The sequence below is a fragment of the Orcinus orca genome, chromosome 19 (genome assembly GCF_937001465.1).
Source record: "Orcinus orca chromosome 19, mOrcOrc1.1, whole genome shotgun sequence".
Classification (NCBI taxonomy): domain Eukaryota; kingdom Metazoa; phylum Chordata; class Mammalia; order Artiodactyla; family Delphinidae; genus Orcinus; species Orcinus orca.
Genome location: NC_064577.1, coordinates 19,978,690 through 19,996,494, shown reverse-complemented (window position 1 = coordinate 19,996,494; position 17,805 = coordinate 19,978,690). Strand labels below are relative to the sequence as shown.

The 17,805-nt window shown below is 59.8% G+C and overlaps 2 protein-coding genes and 1 long non-coding RNA gene across 7 annotated transcripts in view; 1 reads left to right on the top strand and 2 right to left on the bottom strand.

Moving 5' to 3' along the window:
- Nucleotides 1-637: 637 nt before the first annotated feature.
- On the bottom strand, nucleotides 638-6,126 carry LOC125962093 (uncharacterized). Of its 3 annotated transcripts, XR_007473500.1 has the most exons (4): nucleotides 6,039-6,126; nucleotides 5,184-5,313; nucleotides 4,908-5,074; nucleotides 638-983 (listed from the first exon to the last, which is right to left on the bottom strand). It is a non-coding gene; the product is annotated as an uncharacterized LOC125962093 (long non-coding RNA). The 3 variants fall into 3 exon arrangements; XR_007473498.1 differs by lacking the exon at nucleotides 6,039-6,126 and having other exon boundaries at nucleotides 5,184-5,787; XR_007473499.1 differs by lacking the exons at nucleotides 638-983; nucleotides 6,039-6,126 and adding an exon at nucleotides 4,317-4,342 and having other exon boundaries at nucleotides 5,184-5,787.
- The window catches only part of RAI1 (retinoic acid induced 1), a 105,794-nt gene continuing 93,992 nt past the window's right edge, over nucleotides 6,004-17,805 (top strand). For all 3 annotated transcript variants that reach the window (XM_049701960.1, XM_049701956.1, XM_049701957.1), the window contains exon 1: nucleotides 6,004-6,485. The gene's annotated coding sequence lies outside the window, so the exon portion shown is untranslated. The remainder of the gene's footprint in view (nucleotides 6,486-17,805) is intronic.
- Nucleotides 6,549-7,169, bottom strand: LOC105747857 (translation initiation factor IF-2-like). Its single transcript, XM_012531932.1, has one exon. The coding sequence runs from the start codon at nucleotides 7,167-7,169 to the stop codon at nucleotides 6,549-6,551; it is 621 nt and encodes a 206-aa protein (XP_012387386.1).

Below are 17,805 nucleotides of genomic sequence, written 5' to 3'. Positions count from 1 at the left end.
ACTCTGCAGGTGTGATTAAAGATCCTGAGATGTGGGGATGATCCCACCTTATGCGGGTGGGCCTTAACTGTCATCACAAGTGTCCTTCCAGGAGAGAAGCGGGGGAGAACCGACACAGGCGAGGAGAGGTGACGATGCAAGCAGAGAGGCAAGGAAGTGGCCACGAGCCGAAGGGCGCAGGCGGCCCCTGGAATCTGAAAAGGGCGAGACACCACCGTCGCCTGGAGCCGCAGGGATGCTGAGCTGGACTCCTGACCTCCAGGACTGCGGTCTTAAGGCAGTAGGTCAGCGGCAGTGGTCACGGCAGCTCCGGGAGATGCCCTCTTGGTGCCTCCGCATCTGTAAAATGGGCTGATGCAGTGCCCCCTCCCTGGGCTCTTGGGAGGCTGACCGGAGTGGACAGTGCAAAGAGCTTAGAAAACTGAGACGCATTGTTTTTAAAATGACTGTGCAAAACGCTGGTCTGCCCTAAAGAGGACAGCACTCCTGCCCTCAAGGAACTAACTCATGACCTGGAGCCAGAGAGACTTACAATTATAGTGATCACTGGGAATGGGACAGGAGGGCCTCAGGCGACGGGGGACGTCTGAGAGGGCTTCTTGGAGGAGCCCGCTCTTTTTTTTTTTTTAAGATTTAAACTTATTTATTTATTTATTTATGGCCCCGTTGGGTCTTTGTTGCTGCGTGTGGGCTTTCTCTAGCTGCGTTGAGCGGGAGCTGCTCTTCGCTGCAGTGAGCGGGTTTCTCATGGCGGTGGCTTCTCTTGTTGCGGAGCGCGGGCTCTAGGCGTGCGGGCTTCGGTAGTTGTGGCTCACGGGCTCCAGAGTGCAGGCTCAGTAGCTGTGGCGCACGGGCTTAGTTGCTCCGCAGCATGTGGGGTCTTCCCGGACCAGGGATCGATCCCTGTGTCCCCTGCATCGGCAGGCGGATTCTTAACCACTGCACCACCAGGGAAGTCCGAGGAGCCCACTCTTCATTTGAGCCTGGAAAGGTGTGGAGGGAGAAGCCACACGGGGCAGGGAGGGAAGGGTGTCTCAGGCAGAGGTAGTGGCACGTGGGGACGCTCAGAAGGTAGGAGCTGAAGCAACTGAGGGACCTGTAAGGCATCCTGCAGGGCAGAGCTGGAAGGATGTGCAGGGGCCAGGCCAGCCCTGGGGTGTGTGTGGGGAGTGCAGGCCGGGGAGGGACACAGCAGAACAGAACAGGGCCACCGTGAAGAGGGTGGATGGGGGTGTTGAAACAGGGCGAGGAGACAAGTTACAGAGGCCGCGACCAAGCAGGGAGCAGAGTGTAGAACCGACAGGATTTCAGGACAGCCTGGACCAGGCGGGTGAGCAGGGGAGGGGCCGGAGAGCTTGGAGCACTTCGCCCGGACAGCCATCGTCCTAACTAGCGCCAGAACCTGGCTCTCACCACCTACACGCCAGGGGACGAGCCAAGTGCTGGATGTGCCTCATCTCAGCCTCAATCCTCACAGCCCTGAAATTGTGATGGGCCACAGTGTGCAGAGGGGAGACCGAGCCCAGACACAGAGCAGGGGGCGAGGGGGCGGGGCGTAGGGGCTGGGAGGGCAGGGGCGGAATAGCTTTCATATAAACTCGGTAAGAAATGGTTTGGGGACTGCTTCTGTAATAGGTTTTTATTACAAGAAAGAAGTAAAGAAAGAAGGAAGGGAGGGAGGGAGGGAGGAAGGAAGAAAAATATTCATGTTTTATTAGTACCTAAGTGCTTTTATTTTCACCACTGGTAATAAGAAAAAAGTCTGTACAGCCTGAAAGTATGGCAATTCAAACCTCTGTTAAAGAAAGACCTGTGACCTGCACAACCTTTAGGACGGTGCACACGTAGTAACAGCTTAAAGCTGGAGGGGGGGGGGTCTATGACCAGGAGCTCAGCTGTATCGATGAGGTTTTATTTCTCGAGCTGACAGTGGTGGATGCAGGGGTGATCACTGAATATTTCTTGTACCTTCTTGACTATCTTAAATATTTTACAATTAAACATTGGGAGTCATTGATGATCCCCAGCTGTCCACTAAAGCTGGTCTGAGGTCCCAGCTCATATCCATCTGATGACAGGACCGCTGTCCTTGCAGCCAGCCTGAGTCCCCTCCACCACATCCTGCCTGTTTGCACAGCCCCAAGGAGGGAACTTCCTCTGTCCTGAGGCAGTGCATGGTCTCCTCTGAACAGTTCTTATTGTGGGAAAGTTCTGCCTCATAGAGTCAAAATGCACTCACTGGAAACCCACAACCTGCATGTGAGTACACAGGGCCAGGGCAGCCCTTCAGATCTTTGGAGAAGTCAGTCCCCTCCCCTCCTCACCCTCATTTTTCTTCTCCAGGTAAAGCAGCCTTAGTTCTCTTTGAGACAAGCGACAGAAAACAAACTTAGGCTGGTTTAGGTAAACAGGTAAACTTACTGGCTTGTGTGTAATGAGCTTCAGGTGTAGCTGGATCCAGGTGCCCAGCTGGTGTCTCTACGTGCGTTTTGACACTGCTCTCCTACATACTGGCTTTATTCTCAGGCCCACAACCAACCAGCTTAACACCCCCTGGAGGTTCCAGCAAAGCTCAACGCTTCCTGCAAAACTGCCAGTGGCCTTGGGTCATGTGGCCATCCCTGAACCAGCCACTGCAGCCAGGGAAATGGGGCACTTTGATTGGTTAAACCTGAATCCTAGGAACATCTCTGTGTACCGGAGGTAGCGTCAGCCCAGGCTGAACCACATGGGCAGAGAGTGGGAAGGAATGTTCCCCCAGGAAGTCAAGGTGTGATAACCACCAAGAGACAGGTGTGTGAGCTGGGACAAAGGTTCTCTGTCGCAGAGATCCACAACGGCTGAGACAAGGTAGGACTTTAGCCCTCCCTAATGTAGCTTCCTCAGGTAGGCAGGCTGGCTGCGCAGAGCTCAAGCTGGGCCCTCAGACGCACCTGCAGCCCACGCCGCACGCCCCGCTCCAGGTGCCTCCCCTCCCTGTGCTTGGTCTTCCGTGTGACAAAGGGGGGGCGGCTCCTGAACTGGGGATGTCCCCACGGAGGCGAGCCACCAGTAAGCCAGTCCCTCAGGGTACGGGAGTCTGTCCGGAGGTGGATCCCCCTTCCCTGTCTTCCAGCCCCGGGGACCTCTCTCCCTCGGCCGGGAGTCATTGTCTCCTTTTGGCCTAGGAGAAAACCGAGGGGGAGTTCCAGGCCAAGGCACAGATGCAAAACTGAGTCTTAAGACCCCTGGGGAGCGGGGAGGATATCTCAAACCCAGTGCCTTTGGGGGCAGTCGGTGATTTAAATGTGGGTGTGGGTAGTGGTAGGGCCGCAAGAATTTATGTTCCTTAAAGGTATTTCAACTCCAAATCTTTAGACACTTTTCTCTCCAGTCAAAACAAGCCCACAGCCTGGATCCCACCTCGAGGCTGCAAGTTCGACATTTTTGTAGCAGCACTGTCTTTACTGGGTGTCTGTGTTGGGCAGTGGGCCCACTCCCACCTTACCTCCCACCGCATCCCATGAGAGGTGACAAGTAGCTTCTCAGCAGAAGTCTCCCGGGGCCTGGCTCTGCTGACCAACCCCTGATGGTGCCCACAGCAGACTGAGCACTCTCCTGCTCAGAAGCCTCCCCTCCCTAAATTGGGCTACCCAGCCTTCTGAAGAGGCCTAAGGATCACCCTCCAGATCTCAGCTCACAGGTCACCTCCTCCAGGAAGCCTTCCCTGAATTCCTCAACAGGACCAGGTCACGACACTTTGTGCCTGGGCTCCACAGCACGTTTTTCACAGGTAGCTCTTACATGGCAACCCAGAACCTAACCCAGTGTCTGACCCACGGTGGGCACTCAATGAATATGCATGGGAGAGGTGAAAAAGCTTGCCTGCTGTGTGACCTGGGATGAGGGACTGACCTCTCTGAGCCTCAATTCTTTCATCTGTAAAATGAGTTGTGATGAGGGAGCACTGAGAGGATGCATGGAGTGTGAGGCTGAATAACAGCTCACAAAGATATCTGGGTCCTGATCCCCAGATCCTGTGAATGTTCCCTTATGTGGTAAAAAAAAACAGGGGGTGGAGGGTCCTTGTAGGTGTGCTTAAATTAGGGTCTTGAGATGGGAGAGCCTCCTGGATTATCCAGGCGGCCCGAATGGAATCGCAAGGGTCTTATAAGAGGAGGCAAGAAGGTCAAGGGAGGAAGCAGGAGCTGTGACAACAGAAGCGATTATTTCCTGCCTTTTCTGGTTCCTGGAGGTCACCAAGGGGGCACGAGCCATGACATGCACGTGGCCTCCAGAAGCTAGAAAAGGCAGGGAACAGACTCTCCTGTTGAGGCTGATTCCGGACATCTGCCCTGCAGAACTGCAGAGAATAAAGTTGGGTTGTTTTAAGCCACTCAACGTGTGGTCATTTGTCGCAGCAGCCCTAGGAAACTCACACCCACGGAAAGCATCTGGTGCACAACGGGCCCTCAGAAAGGCAGTGGTTAGTGCCTAGACCACGCCATCTCCTTCTCCCCCGGGACACCCCCTCTTCTCACCGCCCACCGAGGTCCCTGGTGCCAGGCCTTCCCTGGGTTCTTCCCAGAGCAGGGGAGGGCAGGGAGGGCAGGAGGCTGGACACGGCAGGGGGTAGAAGCCCCTGGATGTATGGAAGCCCCGTTCCCCCTCCTCTACCTCGTGACCTAAAGCACTAACAGTGTTCATGGCCTCCAGGCTCCGAGCTCGACGCTCCACACTCCCACCTCCTTTAGTCCTCAGGAGCCCGGGAAGTAGGTGCTACTCTTACCCCCATTTTACAGATGAGGAAACCGCGACTCAGCATGTCAACTGGTTTTTCCAAAGCCTCCCAGCTGGGCCCAGAGAAGCCAGACTTAGAGACGAGGTCTGTCTCCCCCAGAACCTGTGCTTAAAGCCACGCTGCGCACCCTCTTATCCCGCTGCTGTCCGGCTCTCAAGCTCGCCCTCGGGGGTGGTGGCTGAGTTGGGTGCAGGTCTTGGGTCTCGCTTGTCACCTTAGCTTGAGACCCTGGACAGATGACTTCACTGCTCTGTGCCTCAGTTTCCTCATGAACAAAAGCGGTGGGTTTGCCTCCTGGGGGGCGAGGGGGCCGTGGGTGTCAGGATCGGATGAGAGGACGTGTAAACAGGGGGACAGTCCTCTGTCACAGAGTAAGAGCACCGTACCCACCACCTGGCCTTACCTACAGGTGAGGAGGCTGGCGTTCCCGGGACCCTGGCTCCTTGACAGCCCTCCCCTGCTCGTGGGACCAACAGACCCCAGAGGCTGGGTGGGAGCAGGAGGCCTTCTGCCTCGGCTGTGGCGAGTGGAGGCTTTGGGGCAGGAAGTCAGGCAGTCTGTAAGCTCATAATAGGTTCACTCACCCATTCATTCAGCATTCCTCTGCCCAAGCTCTGCCGATGGCACTAGAATTGCATCCAAGGTCCCCACCAGGCCCTGGTAGTGCTGAAGACCCGGGTCCTCCCTACGGCTCTGCCTGTCCCCCTGCTCTCTCCTGCCTCGGGGCCTTTGCACTTGCTCCTCCCCCTGCCAGGAACGGTCAGTTCCGTGCTCACACCCAGCTAAGTAGCCCCTGTTCTTCACTTCACTAATGACTAGCGCTCATTTGTCCCTGGAACGATCTTCCTCACGTGTGGAAGCATTTGTTTGCTGTCTGTCTCTGCCCACCAGGGTGCCAGCCCCATGACGACAGGACCACTTGTCTCTGCTGATTTTGCGTCCAGCGAGGTGCCAGTAAGTGAAGAAATCCATGCTCGGCGGCCTACTGAGCTTAGAGGTCGGAACGTTTCCCAGACTGTGAAGGGGAGGTCACGGGAGGGCTGTGGGGGGTGAGGGCGGGAGCCTGGCCCAGGGACCCGGCCAGAGCCTGGGAGCAGTTGAAGACCGGTGCCGGTCCACGTCCTCCGCCCGAGGTTCCGGCCCCGACCCCGGCCCGCGAGTGCTTGAGGGCCCCCCGGGTCCCCCCGCCAAGCCTCCTCCCCCCAGGCCCGCGGCGGGCGCTGGCCGCCAGGGGGTGCTGTCGGGGCGCGCGGCCCACCTGGCTCCCGGGCGGCGAGCGAGCGCAGCCAGGCGGCCGGGAACTTTTCTCCTCGCGCTCTCGCCGCCTTCTCCCCCCGCGCGCCGCCCGCCGCCGGCTCTTCCTGCGCGGAGGGGACCGCATTTCCCCGCGGCCCTGCGACGCCAGCAGGCCCGGCGGTGCGCAGCCAGGGCCCGGTCCCCGCGCCCCGGGCGCCGCCCCTGCCCGCGGCTGCGCTCGGAAGGCGAGGTGCGGAGCGAGGCGCGGCCGGAGCGAGAGCGCGCCGAGCAGGCCGCCCAGCCCGCAGCCCGAGCGCCGGCTCGAGGAGGGGGCGCCGAGGCCCACCCTCTTTCCTGCCTGGCTGCTGGCCGGCCGGGCCGCCGCGCCCCGACCCCCATGGCCGCCCGAGTCTCCGGGCAGCGAAGTCGCAGCGCCAGAACCCGGGCCCCCGAGTGAGCGCGCGCTGAGGTGAGCACCAAGCGGCGGGGCGGGGGGCCGCGGGGAAGTGCTTTGTGTGCGGGGGGCGCGAGGTCACCGGATGGCCGTCCGGGGAGCTGCGGGGTGCGGGCGCGAGGAACGAGGGTCGCGGGTGCGGGGGTTGTGCGCGCGGTGGCGCCGGGGGTCAGCCGAGTGCGGGTGGGGACCGGGGCGTTCGCGCGGCGCCGGGGCCGGAGGCGAGCTTTGTGAGTGCGTCCGGGTGGGGGGTGGGGAGCCGACTTCTCCGGGGGGACTCGGGGCCTGGTGGGGCCACGGCGTGGGAGCCAGGGCCTCGAGGGACGGCGAGGGCCGTGGTGGGGAGGGGTGGCGCGCGGGGCTCTCAGCGGAGCCCGCGGCGGTGCCCCCTCGCGGGCGGCGGCGCCCGGGCCTGTGCGCAGGCCGCGCGACCCGGCAGGAAGCGGCCCCGGAGGCCGGGGAGCTCCGACGCGGGCAGGCCCGGGGCGCGCGGGCCTTTCGGGGTGACGTCACAGTGGGGGCTCCGGCCACGCGAGTCCCGTGTTCCCGGACGGACGGCTGCGCACCGGCCGTGTCCCTGGCCCCGCGGCTCCGCGCCTGGGAGGCAGGGGACCCGGGAGGAGGACGCGGGGACCGGGCGCAAGGCAGTGTCGCCGAGCGCGGCGGGTGGGGGGGTGTTGCAGGACGCGGGGTTGACATTTGGAGCCTTGGTCGCCGGGGGCGGCCGAAGAGGGGCGGAGGGGAAGCGAAACACCAGACAGGCCCGAGGCCGCGGCGGCCCCAGCTTCCTGGGGCGCCCGTTTTCCCAGCGAGCTGTTTCCCTTCTTGGGTTCTGGGTCGGCCTCAAATCCACGCCAGGGGCCGGAGTGCGGCCCGAGCCGTGCCCTGGTTCGGGGAGCCCCCGACGGGCGCGGCGCTGGGGCTCCGGGCCTGAATGGAAACGGCTGTCGAGAGTAACAATGCGCTACTGGGGGGCTGGGGGAGGGGAGGCAGCGCGCCTGAATGGCGACCCGGGCCCCGGGCTTCCCAGGGTTTCCGCAGGCTCCGATCCGGGACCCGTGCGGGACCCTCACGGTTCCCTCCACCCAGAGTGCCCCCCCCCATTTGTCTTCCAACGCAGCGGCGTGTTGAGGATTCAAGGGCATTACATCTGGTTGCAATCCAGTTTCATGCCGCTGTTGGGCTGTTAAGACCTCGCGCTGACGTCAGAGCAGGGGAATTACTTCTTTTTATTTTATCTTTTTTTAGTTGTCTGCTGCCCGGGGAGGGGAGGCGGGGTGGGTTAGGCGAGTTCTGATGTGGAGGCGCCAGCGCCGTGGGAGCCCCAGGCTGGGGGCTCTGCCTCTCTCCCCACACCGCATCCTCCATTCAGACCTGGCTCTGCCTGGGGTCAGGCGCACCCTGGGTGGGGGCAGCCCTCGCTGCAGACTCAGTGGAGGCCCCTCCCGACTGACCACACAGCTGCATTTCCAGAGGCTTCCCTGGGACGTGGCCTCAGGATCTGGAAGCTGGAAAGGAATCTTCTAGTTTCCCACCCCTCCCCCTTGACAGTGAGGGCCTCAGGAGTGTCCAGAAGGGAGTCCTTAGGAAAAGTGGCCTTCTGGGTAACACAGAGGAGTGGACACAGACATTCTGGTTTGGGGGAGGCTCAGCCCCAAAACTGTGGCAAAGGCAAGAGGCTTGGAAAGGAGAATGTGTCCAGGGTTGATCCCGGCCCCAGAAGCCGAGTCTGGAGTGGGCTGAGTGTGACCTTTCCCAACAGCCAGAAGCTTCAGTAGCTTCCTAAACAGAGGGGGGGGGTCACCTGCCCCGTAACGGTCTTTCTCTCCCCGTTGACCAGGAGGCCCCTGCAGGCAGGGGCCCTGCTTATCCCTCCTTAGACTCTTTAGTCTGGACTGTGGCTTCCAAACTCTCCGCTGTGACCTATAGTAAGAAATGCATTTTAGGTCACAATTCCATTCACGCCCACTGTGTGTAACTGGAAAAAAAAGTTCAGTGACATAGCTCTTTACTCTGTTATGTACCCTGGTCTGATACTTTCTGTTCTAGTCTATTTGGTTTTTGTTGTTTTTTTAAATTGCTCTCTGTGACCCACTAAATTGATTTCACGATCCACTAATGGGTCCTACCCAGAGTTTGAAAAAACAGGCCTGGGAAATGAGTCTGCCTTCTATTCATTCAACAAACATTAACTGAGGCCCTGACAGTTTCTCTCAATTTCTTCTTTTTGAATTTCTCAGGTAAGACATGGATTTGTTCTCATTGTGAACAATGTAAATAACCCGGAAGTACGCAGAGTACAAGGGCCCCCCAGGTAACCGCAGTTAACACCTCGAATGTGGTTCGCTCTTCTCTCATGCATACGTGTATCACGTACACAAATACAGAGTTTTCTCTTACCCCGAACGAGACCGCCCCTCAGGCTCTTAGTGTCAGCTCCCTTTTCCCTCCTGTTGTCTTGGCGGGGTCACAGGTGGGGTGCTCCAGGGCAAGACTTTGGGTGACTCCTGGCTCCACCACGTCCTGAATGAGTTGTTCACCTCTCTGTGCCTCTGTGTCCCCATCTGTGCAACGGGGGTAATAACAGTACCAGCCTCAGAGGACTGTGGTGAAGCTTTGACAAGTGAGTGAGTCCACGTCAACCTGTGAAGCTGAGAACAGTACTTGTCCCGATGAATGTTAGCTGCCACTGTCACCGTTACGATCACCACCGTCTTCCCATGGCCGTCCACGTTTGCACCTCGCTGCTTTAGTAGCGCCTGTGGCTGGGCACGGATGTCCCGCCAGCGACGTGTGACTCCGCAGGCAGGCCCAGGCGGGGCCCTGCACGCCGGGCAGCGTTCCCTCGGGAGAGGCACCGGGGCTCACTGGCCCACCAGGTATTTTCCAAGGGCCCACGGTTTCGAAGTTCTGTGCTTAATGCACCTGCCTCCAAGGTCACAGCCCAGGGGTGAGAACCAGATGGTACCCAAGGGGACAAGTGGGAGCTCGCGCCAGGTCTTGGCAGGAAGCAGGGCCTCGCGTGGAAGCACTGACAGGTGTTCTGGGGACAACGTGGGAAGGAGTGGGTTGGTGTCTTTGGCGGGACTTGGTCACACGGGGAGGGGCAGAGGGGACCACGGAAGCCAGTTCCAGGATGGTGGGCAGGTAGCCTGAGTTTAGGATCCAAGGATGAGTATGTCCCAACTTGACCAGGGTTGGGGCTTTGTGGAGGTGCGGCTTCATGGCAGAGGGGGCTTGGAGCAGGTGCTTGGAGCACAGGTAGGTGATGAGGGGGCGTTCCTGGCAAAGGGAACACACCAGCGATTCTTCGGCAGCTGCAGTGGACATGGCCGGTGTCCTATGGCCAGGAGGGAGGACTTGGCTCAGAAAGAACGTGGTGGGAGAGGCTAGCTGTTGCCGCGGCCTCCTCACCGGCCTCCCTGCCTCCATCCTGCCCCCTCCCAGCATGGGCCACACTGCAGAGTGACCTTTCTCAACCACGGCAGTGACTCCCCGGGGCTCCGGCTGCGCTCTGAATCAAGGTCTGCTCCGGAGTCCCTCCCGCACCGTGCGGGCCTTTCTGGTCCTCGCCTGCTCTGGTCCCACTCAGGCCCCGTCCCCTCCTGCCACAGCCGAGCCCCCTCCCAGGACGCAACCCTGGCATGACTGCCTCTGTACGTTGGCCCAGGCTGTTCCTTCCACCTGGGCTGCCCTTCACCTTCCTCCCTGCGTCCCGAGACCCAAACAGACGTCCTGTCCCCTCCTTCTCTGACCTCCACGGCAGAACTGAGTCATCTCCCTTTGTCTACGGCTGAGGCATAGCGTTTATCACAGAATTATCGGTAATTCTGTCGGTGTCTGTCCTCCCCAGGAGGCCGGGGCATCCAGGCCCAGAGCTCGGCTGCCTCGTCGGTGCGGCCCCAGCTCCAAGGGTGAGGCCGGGGGCGCGGGGCGCTCAGAAGTCTTCCCGGCAGGAAGGGCCGGGCGAGGTGGGGTGGGGGAGCCCAGCATTGTTTCGGGGGCCCCTGTGGGATCTTGGGGCGCCAGTCAGGGGATTCTATTCATCACCCTCAGAGGAGACCGGCAAGGCCAGAGAGGGGCCCCTGCTCCTTCTGGGGGGCTGAGGAGAAACTGGCTCGTCCTGTTTCCCGGGATTGAGGCAGAGCCGTGCCCCGTGCCTGGGTGGGTCACCGGGATCCGAGACTGGAATGTGACACCAGGGTGGGTGCCAGCAGCTGGAGGTGCAGATGGGGCTCGGCTGCCAGAGGAGAGCTTTTGCTCTACTGGTTCTCGAATCTGTGTGGATAGCGTGTGTGGTGGTGGGACACCGGTGGGGCTGGTGGGAAGGAGGAGCGGGCGACGTGGGAAGGACGCCTAGTCAGGAAGGACAGAAGGACAGGCCAGGAGCACCGGGGCTCTGCTGTGACCACCCGATCGTCGCTCACCCAGCAGACACCCCCTCCCCGCCACGTTTCTTCCCCTTGGCCCTGGGCTCGCCGGCCCCGGAGATGAGATGCTCAGGGCCAGTGGACAGCAGGCGTCCAGTTTCTGCATGGTGATCGGCCTCAGGAGGAGGGGGTCCCGCAAGCCCGGAGAGGAGCCGTCAGGAGGTTTAGGGGCCCAGTGCGGGGGCTGGGGCCCCCTCAGGGTGAGGACGGGCCCCAGGCTGGGGGTCCCAAGGGAGCTGGTGCAGACTACGCCGCATTTGGCCCCCTCTCCTCCCGTCCCCTCCCTGGAGACATGCCTCAGTCCAGTCTGGGCAGCACGGCTGAGCAGGGGAGCGGCCCTGGGTTTGGAATCGGGACAGGGTTTGAGTTCCAGCTGCTGCTTCAGGAAAGTCACGCCCTCTCCGTCCCCCCTTCCCCCGTCCCCCCCCCCCACCCCAGCACATTTCCCCTCCTGTCCGAGAGGGGGCGGTAACTGCTGCATTCAGTGTGCTCTGTGATCCGGAAAGCATGGGGTCAGAAACACAGGCCAGCCCGGGTTCACATCCAGGTGCGACCGTCCTTTCAGGGGCTCCGTCTCCCCACCTTTGAAACGGGCACAGTCACAGGCCCCGAGTCGCTGGCTGCTGGCCCGTGGACACGGCAGGGACCAGTACTCCTTCTGCTGAAGGACTTTGGGGGAAGAGGTCGCTGTTATCACTCCTCCCCTAGCCTTCCCTGCGGTGACGTTGGCCAAAACCAGGAGTTTGATGCCTGTTCCTTCCCCAGCCAGGCTGAGGTGGATGGATTGCGTGTCTCTGTCACCCGGTGGGGCAGGTGAGAATTACAGTTTTCCGGCCAGTTTCTGTTTGCAAAGAGGCTTTGCCCCGGTGCTATAGGTGGACTTGGGCAGCAGTGGTGCTATAGGTGGACTTGGGCAGCAGTGTGACCACAAACTCATTCATTTCTTTGTGCATTCATTCATAAATCACATACTGAGTATCTCCCGCACACCAGGGTGCTGGGAACACAGCCGTAAACACAGACTTTTTGGCCGTGAACACCTTTCAGAGTTCAGCTGCCTGGGTTCACATTCCGGCTCTGCCGCTTGCAAACTCAGACAAGTTACTTCTTTGCCTTACTCATCTGTAAAATGGGGGAAATGGCAGAGCTTGCCTCAGGGTTGTTGGGAGAACTAGTGAGCTGTTGCAGATAAAATTCTTAAGACAGGGCCTGTTTTAATACATAGAAATACACAGAAGGTGCTCGAGGATGGTTGTTTTTTATTCCTGCCCTGAAGAATCTCAGCGCCCGCTCAGCACTGAGGGAAGACGGTCCAGCCAGGGCCTTCCGGAGACGGGTGACACCTGGGAAGGGGGTGGCAGCCCTCCAAGCCCCGCCCTCAAGCCCCGGCCCAGGCAGGCCACTGCCCCAGGTACCTCTGCAGTCAGACCTTCCGTGCGGCCCTGGGGCCAGGTATCTGCAGCAGGACCCCAGTGGGTGAGGCCTGTCCACCTGGGAAGGTCTAACTCTGCCTGCACCGGGCGGGCTTCAGACTTCGAAAAGTAATTTCAGTATCAAGGGTTGAAGCTGAACGGGTTTTCTGATTGGCATCCTCGGTTGCCAGAGGCCAGCAGACCACCTCTGGATGTGCTCAGGCAGGTTCCCCCAGCTCCCTGGGCCTCTCTTTCCTCCTTTATAGACAGCAGAAACAATAGTACCGACGTCATCGTTTCCCTTTGAAGAGGATTGAATGAGATGATGCCTGTGAAGCGCTCAGCTGTTCTTGGCACATAGCAAAGTGCTTAATGATGTTGCCTATTAGTAATAATAATTCTCAGAAAATGTAAATTAAAAACCATCTGAAAGATTTCTTCTTGGGCACTACAGCTCCTTGGAGGTGTGACGTTGTCACCCTCCCACTAGCTAATAGGACAAAGAATTGTTACAGTGATGCAGAGACGTTGAGGCCCAGACAAGCTTAGCTGCTGACGCAAAGTCACACAGGAGCCCGGGGCAGGGTGTGGAAGGGGGAGCAGAACTGGGTTTTAGTCGGGTGCTCTCTGATGCTCTGAGAGTTATTCCTGCAGCAAAATGGTAACCGGTGATCAGCTCTGATATACAGCTGAGGTCAAATGGGCCTGTATTCTGGAAGCTTCCAGTCTGATAGGGAAGATGAAATTTGTACATGATTATAAGAGGAAAAGAGGTAAAATGAAAATCACCTGTTCTGTTGGGGGCAGAAGGGAGAGTCGTGCATTCACTCATTTTGGGGGGCGGGGTGCCAGGCCTCAGAGCAGTGGTTCTCAGTTGTGGGTAATTTTGTCCCTCAGGGGACGTTAGGCACTGTCTGAAGGCATTTTTGGTTGTCTTCACTGGGTGGGGGATGCTGGCATCTAGTGGGTCGAGGCCGGGGACACCCCCCCCAACAAATTACCGGGCCCCAAATGTCAACAGTGCTGATGGGGTTTGAGCAGCCTTGCCCTGGAGAAATGGGTGACTACATGACGGCCGCCCCTCCCCTTTTGAAGCCCACAGTCGGGTAGGGGAGCGGACCTGAAAGACATGATTCATAGATGTGGATTCAGATGTGGTCGTGTTGCAGCTAAGAGGGTGCTCCTCGCAGGGGAGGCCTTGGGGGAGGGCTTCCAGGCTGGGGGCGCGGGTGCAGCCCAAGCAGAGGCAGAGAAGCAGAAAGGCAAAGGTGTGTGGTGGGAGGGGCAGACGCCTGGTGTGTGTCTGGGGTGGCAGCAGACAATGACCCGGCCTCAGGGCTTCCAGAACCGGAAGGCCGAGGACTTCTCCGCTTTGCCTGGTTTGAAGCAACTTTGTCTCCTAGCCTGCTGTGTTCTGGGGGACTGGTTGTGGGGGGGAGGAATGCTGCCCTCCGAGGGGTCCCAGCTCTGCCCCTTCTCTCATTTGCATCCATCTGATAGGTGGGAAAGAGAAGCAGGATAAAAAGAAGAGGAAGAACGATACTTTCATTTCAAACAGGGATGGGGAGATGGGAAGGAATTCGGTTTAGGGTACCTTTGAGAGGAGCACAGAAAATCCCCACCATGGCCCAAAATAGCACTAAAAACAGACGTTTTGCCAGGTCAGACTTAACCGAGTGGCTCTCTCTTGTCGAGTCCAGCAGGACGTGGACGGAGCTGGCTTTGTTCCCTTGGGGTGACATTGACCCCTGGGGCCCCCTCCCTGGCAGATTAAACAGAGAGGCCCTGGTCTCCTGGACAGGACAGGAGCCTGGGGAGCTCAGCTTGAGCGTTCCAGAGGGCCAGAGATGGTGACAGGGGGCACGCCCGGCAGCAGGGCCAGATGGGGGATGGTTCCTCTATTAAGTGTATGCCTGGCTCTCTGGCTGCCGAGAGGGATCATGGAGCAAAGCCGTCATTTAATGAGTGCCTGCTTTTGTGCTTGGCACTGGGTGGTCCTCTGTAAGCCTTATTAACCGCCTCATACAGATTATCAAGGAAACCGAAGCTCAGAGAGGTTAAGTGACCTGCATGAGGTCACACAGCGACCAAATGCGATTGGAAACCACATCTCTTGGGCGCCAAAGCCAGGCCCTGCCTGCTCCTTGCTCACTTCCTCATGGTGGTCGCTCATCCAGTCAGCAGATAATCTCTGACTGTGAAATAGTACTGTGACCTGGTGGGAAATTTTAGAGTCAGAAGTGGGCTTGAATTCTGACCGGAGCAGTTTTAGTGTCTGGAAGTTGGAGCCTCCTTTCATCTGTCAAGCGGGCGTAACCATACCTTTATCCTGGAGTTGCTGTAAGGGTTAAACTCTGCATGGAAGGGGACAGGAAGGGGAAGAGGGAGGCCCGGGGAGGTTAGGACCTGCCCTGGGCCACCCAGCGTGGCAGGGCGCAATAAAAGAGCCCTGGGTAGAAGGAACCAGGCGAGATTGTGGTATCTCTGTGCATCGGTGTTGGGTTTCTTTATTTGAACCAGGAGAGAGGGCAGCCCCACTCTGCAGGTAGAAAAGGTGGTGTGGAATGCGGGTGTTTATTTTTCTTTGCCTGTGAAAGCCTTGTTTCAGCTCAGGCCGATAGGGCTTCCCAAGACACTGCAGAGGGTGCCTGCCATGCTGAGGGGTCTGCTCAGGTGCCTGCCTAGGGTGGGCACTGAGGGGGCACCTACCAAGCCAGGCTCCCAGTGCAGCCTGTGGACCCCCAGAAAGAGTGAGGGTGGGTGAAGACCGTGAAACCGGGGCGTCGCTCTGCCTCCTTGAATTTGGCCTTCCTGGTCCCATTCATCTCCTTATCTCTGGCAGCCCCCTTGGGTTGCTGGGAAGTCAGGGGCAGCCTTCCTGATTGACAAACAAAACAGGCCTTGCTCACAAAAGGAGAGGGGAGGTTGGCTGGACCGCTCTGGCTCCCCTCCCCCTGTCCCAGCCCCTGGCTGCAGGCATCTCTCCTGCTCCACCCAGAAGACACCCTACATTCTGAGAGGCAGTGAGGGGGCTGCAAAGCCATTTTCAGTCAGATCGCCCTGGCTGGTCCCCAGTCTCCAGCAGTAAGGAGGTGGATTCTCGGAACGATGGGGTGGCCACGAGGCAGGGCTTGCTGTATGGTCGGCGCCTCCTTCCCTTCAGCAGGCTGGGAAGGCAGCTTGGAGAGGAAGCCAGGCCGGCAGGTAGCAGAGAAAGACATCGGATCCAGGGGGAGCAGCAGAGAAAGCAAACAAACAGGGCTTTGTGTGGTTGTAGATCGGCGGCTCAGAAGGGAAGCCGGCTGGTGGGAGGGGGAGGGGGAGGAGAGGAGTGCAGGCCGGGCCAGTGCTCTGGGCAGATAGGTGGCCGGACCAGCCCAGGCTGGGTGGCCACGGAGCAGGGAGTGCCACTGTGTGTGGACAGGCGTCTGGAGTCAGCCTGGCCGAGTCCCAGCCCTGCCACTTCCCTCCTTAACAGATCTGGGCTTGTTTGCCCACCTACCCGGGCAGAGCCACTCACACAGGACTGGGGAGATAAGTCATCCGGCCCGACTGGCCTGGCCTGTCGTGTGAGCCCCCACCCTATGGGGATGCAGGCCAAGAAGGGGTCAGGGTCTGCCTGGCGGGCTGCCAGCTTGGCTGGGTCTCCTGGGAGGGCACTGCGGGGGCCTGGACGGCAGCCGAGCAGAGGAGTTTGCACTGTCCAGCAGCAGATGCCTGGCGTGTGGGTGGGCAGAGGCCAGCATCTCGGGCCCCCGGCCCTGGCGCGGAACGTCTGCACTGTGGTGGAGGGGCCATCTCGGGGCCAAACCCTGGATCCTAGCGGGGCTGGCCCGCCTGTCCAGGAGCGCGCAGCTCCGCCTCGGGGAGGGCTTGGCAGGAGCGGGCAGGCCAGACACGCAGGCAGCTGCATTATCGCCTCCGGGGCCATGTCCTCTCCTCCCTGACCTCGGGAGGGCAAACGCCCGCGTTTTCTGGCCTCCCTTCGCTCCCGGCGGCGCCCCCACCGCGGCCGCGCCGGAGCCTCCGCGCGTCCGAGCGGATGAGCCCCGCTGGGGCCGAGAGCGCGACACGGGGAGGGCGGGGCGGGGCGGCCGTTGCGTCGCCATGGCAGCGACCCTCCCGGCGTGCCCCGCGCCGCCGCGGGGCGGGGCTTCCAGGCCCTGCCCCTCACCTCGCCAACCCGCGGCTTCCGGGAACCCGGGGCTGGGGGCGGGGCTTCCATGCCCCGCCCCTCATTGCCCGCGGCTTCCGGGAACCGGGGCGCGGGGCGGGGCTTCCGGGCGGTCCGCCTTCGGCCGGGTTCTGCTACCGCGTCCGGTACCGGTTGCCGGGGAGCTGCGGCCGTGAGTCCCGCGCTGCTCTGCGGGGCGGGCCTGGGGTTACCTCTGCCCCTCCCCCGCCAGCCGCCGCTCCTGTTTGGCGCCCCTTCGGTGGCCCGCTAGTCACTCCCGGGCTGCCTTCTCTCCCGGGGCACTCGCTGAGCTCTGCCCGCCCCCACCTGGCTTGGGCAGGCCGCCGGACGTGGTGCAGCCTTGGGCCTTGGAAGGAAGGGGGGCTCTGGGCGGGGGCAGTCGTCCTTGGCCTTTCCCGAGCCTCGCCCGGGGCACGCGCACCGGGAGGGTGAGAATGGGCTTCAGCAGCTGCGGGAGGGACTTGATACGGAAAAGAACTTCTCAGGCCTGAGCATTTTGTTAATAAAACCAGCAGATTATAAGCATGTTGATTTTAGAAAAACCTAAAAATACCGTAAGACAAGTAAAAATCTCCTATAATTCTACCCCCAGGACACACCATTGTCAACATTTTTTCTCTAGGCATGTGATAAACAACATATGATAAATGTAATAAATATAAAATGTGGAATCATGCAATATATTTGGTTTTCTAAGGCACTTGGTGGTTTAATACCTTTTTTTAAATCACTATACAGGGAGGACAGGTTTATTGTAGACTTTTGGAAAATAAGGCAAGTTAAAAAAAAGAAAAGCAGTTCACCCAAAGCTCCCAGTCTCCAAAGGCAGGTGCATTTGACTTTTCTTCGCACCCACCCCCACCCCCGTTCACGGGGTCTCTGTTTAAGTATGCTGCCACTCTTCCCCTGTGTCCGTCTGACATCCTGCTTTTCTCCCCTCCTGTTGTGGGACCTGCTCCTTTTTATTGAGTCTGTGAGTCTGCAGGGAACTGCAACCAGGTCTTGGGAGAGCTTCAGACAAGAGTCGGGCTGGGGGGCTGCTTCCTGACTTAGTTCGTCCTCTCCCCACCTGCCGACCCCAGGAGCCCTTCCCCACAGCCACTCACTCTGATCGGCAGCTTGGGCAGGGGCCACCCAGCCTGAACAGGTACGTTGAAGACTTGTGGCCCTCTCTGGGACCCAGGCTCCAGCCGCAAGGCCACACCGAGGTCTCAGACCTCAGCCTCATCCGGGGCCTCCTTTGCTCAGCACACTCGGACTCAAAGACCCCTTGTTGGTCCTGTGGCCCACCTTCTGCT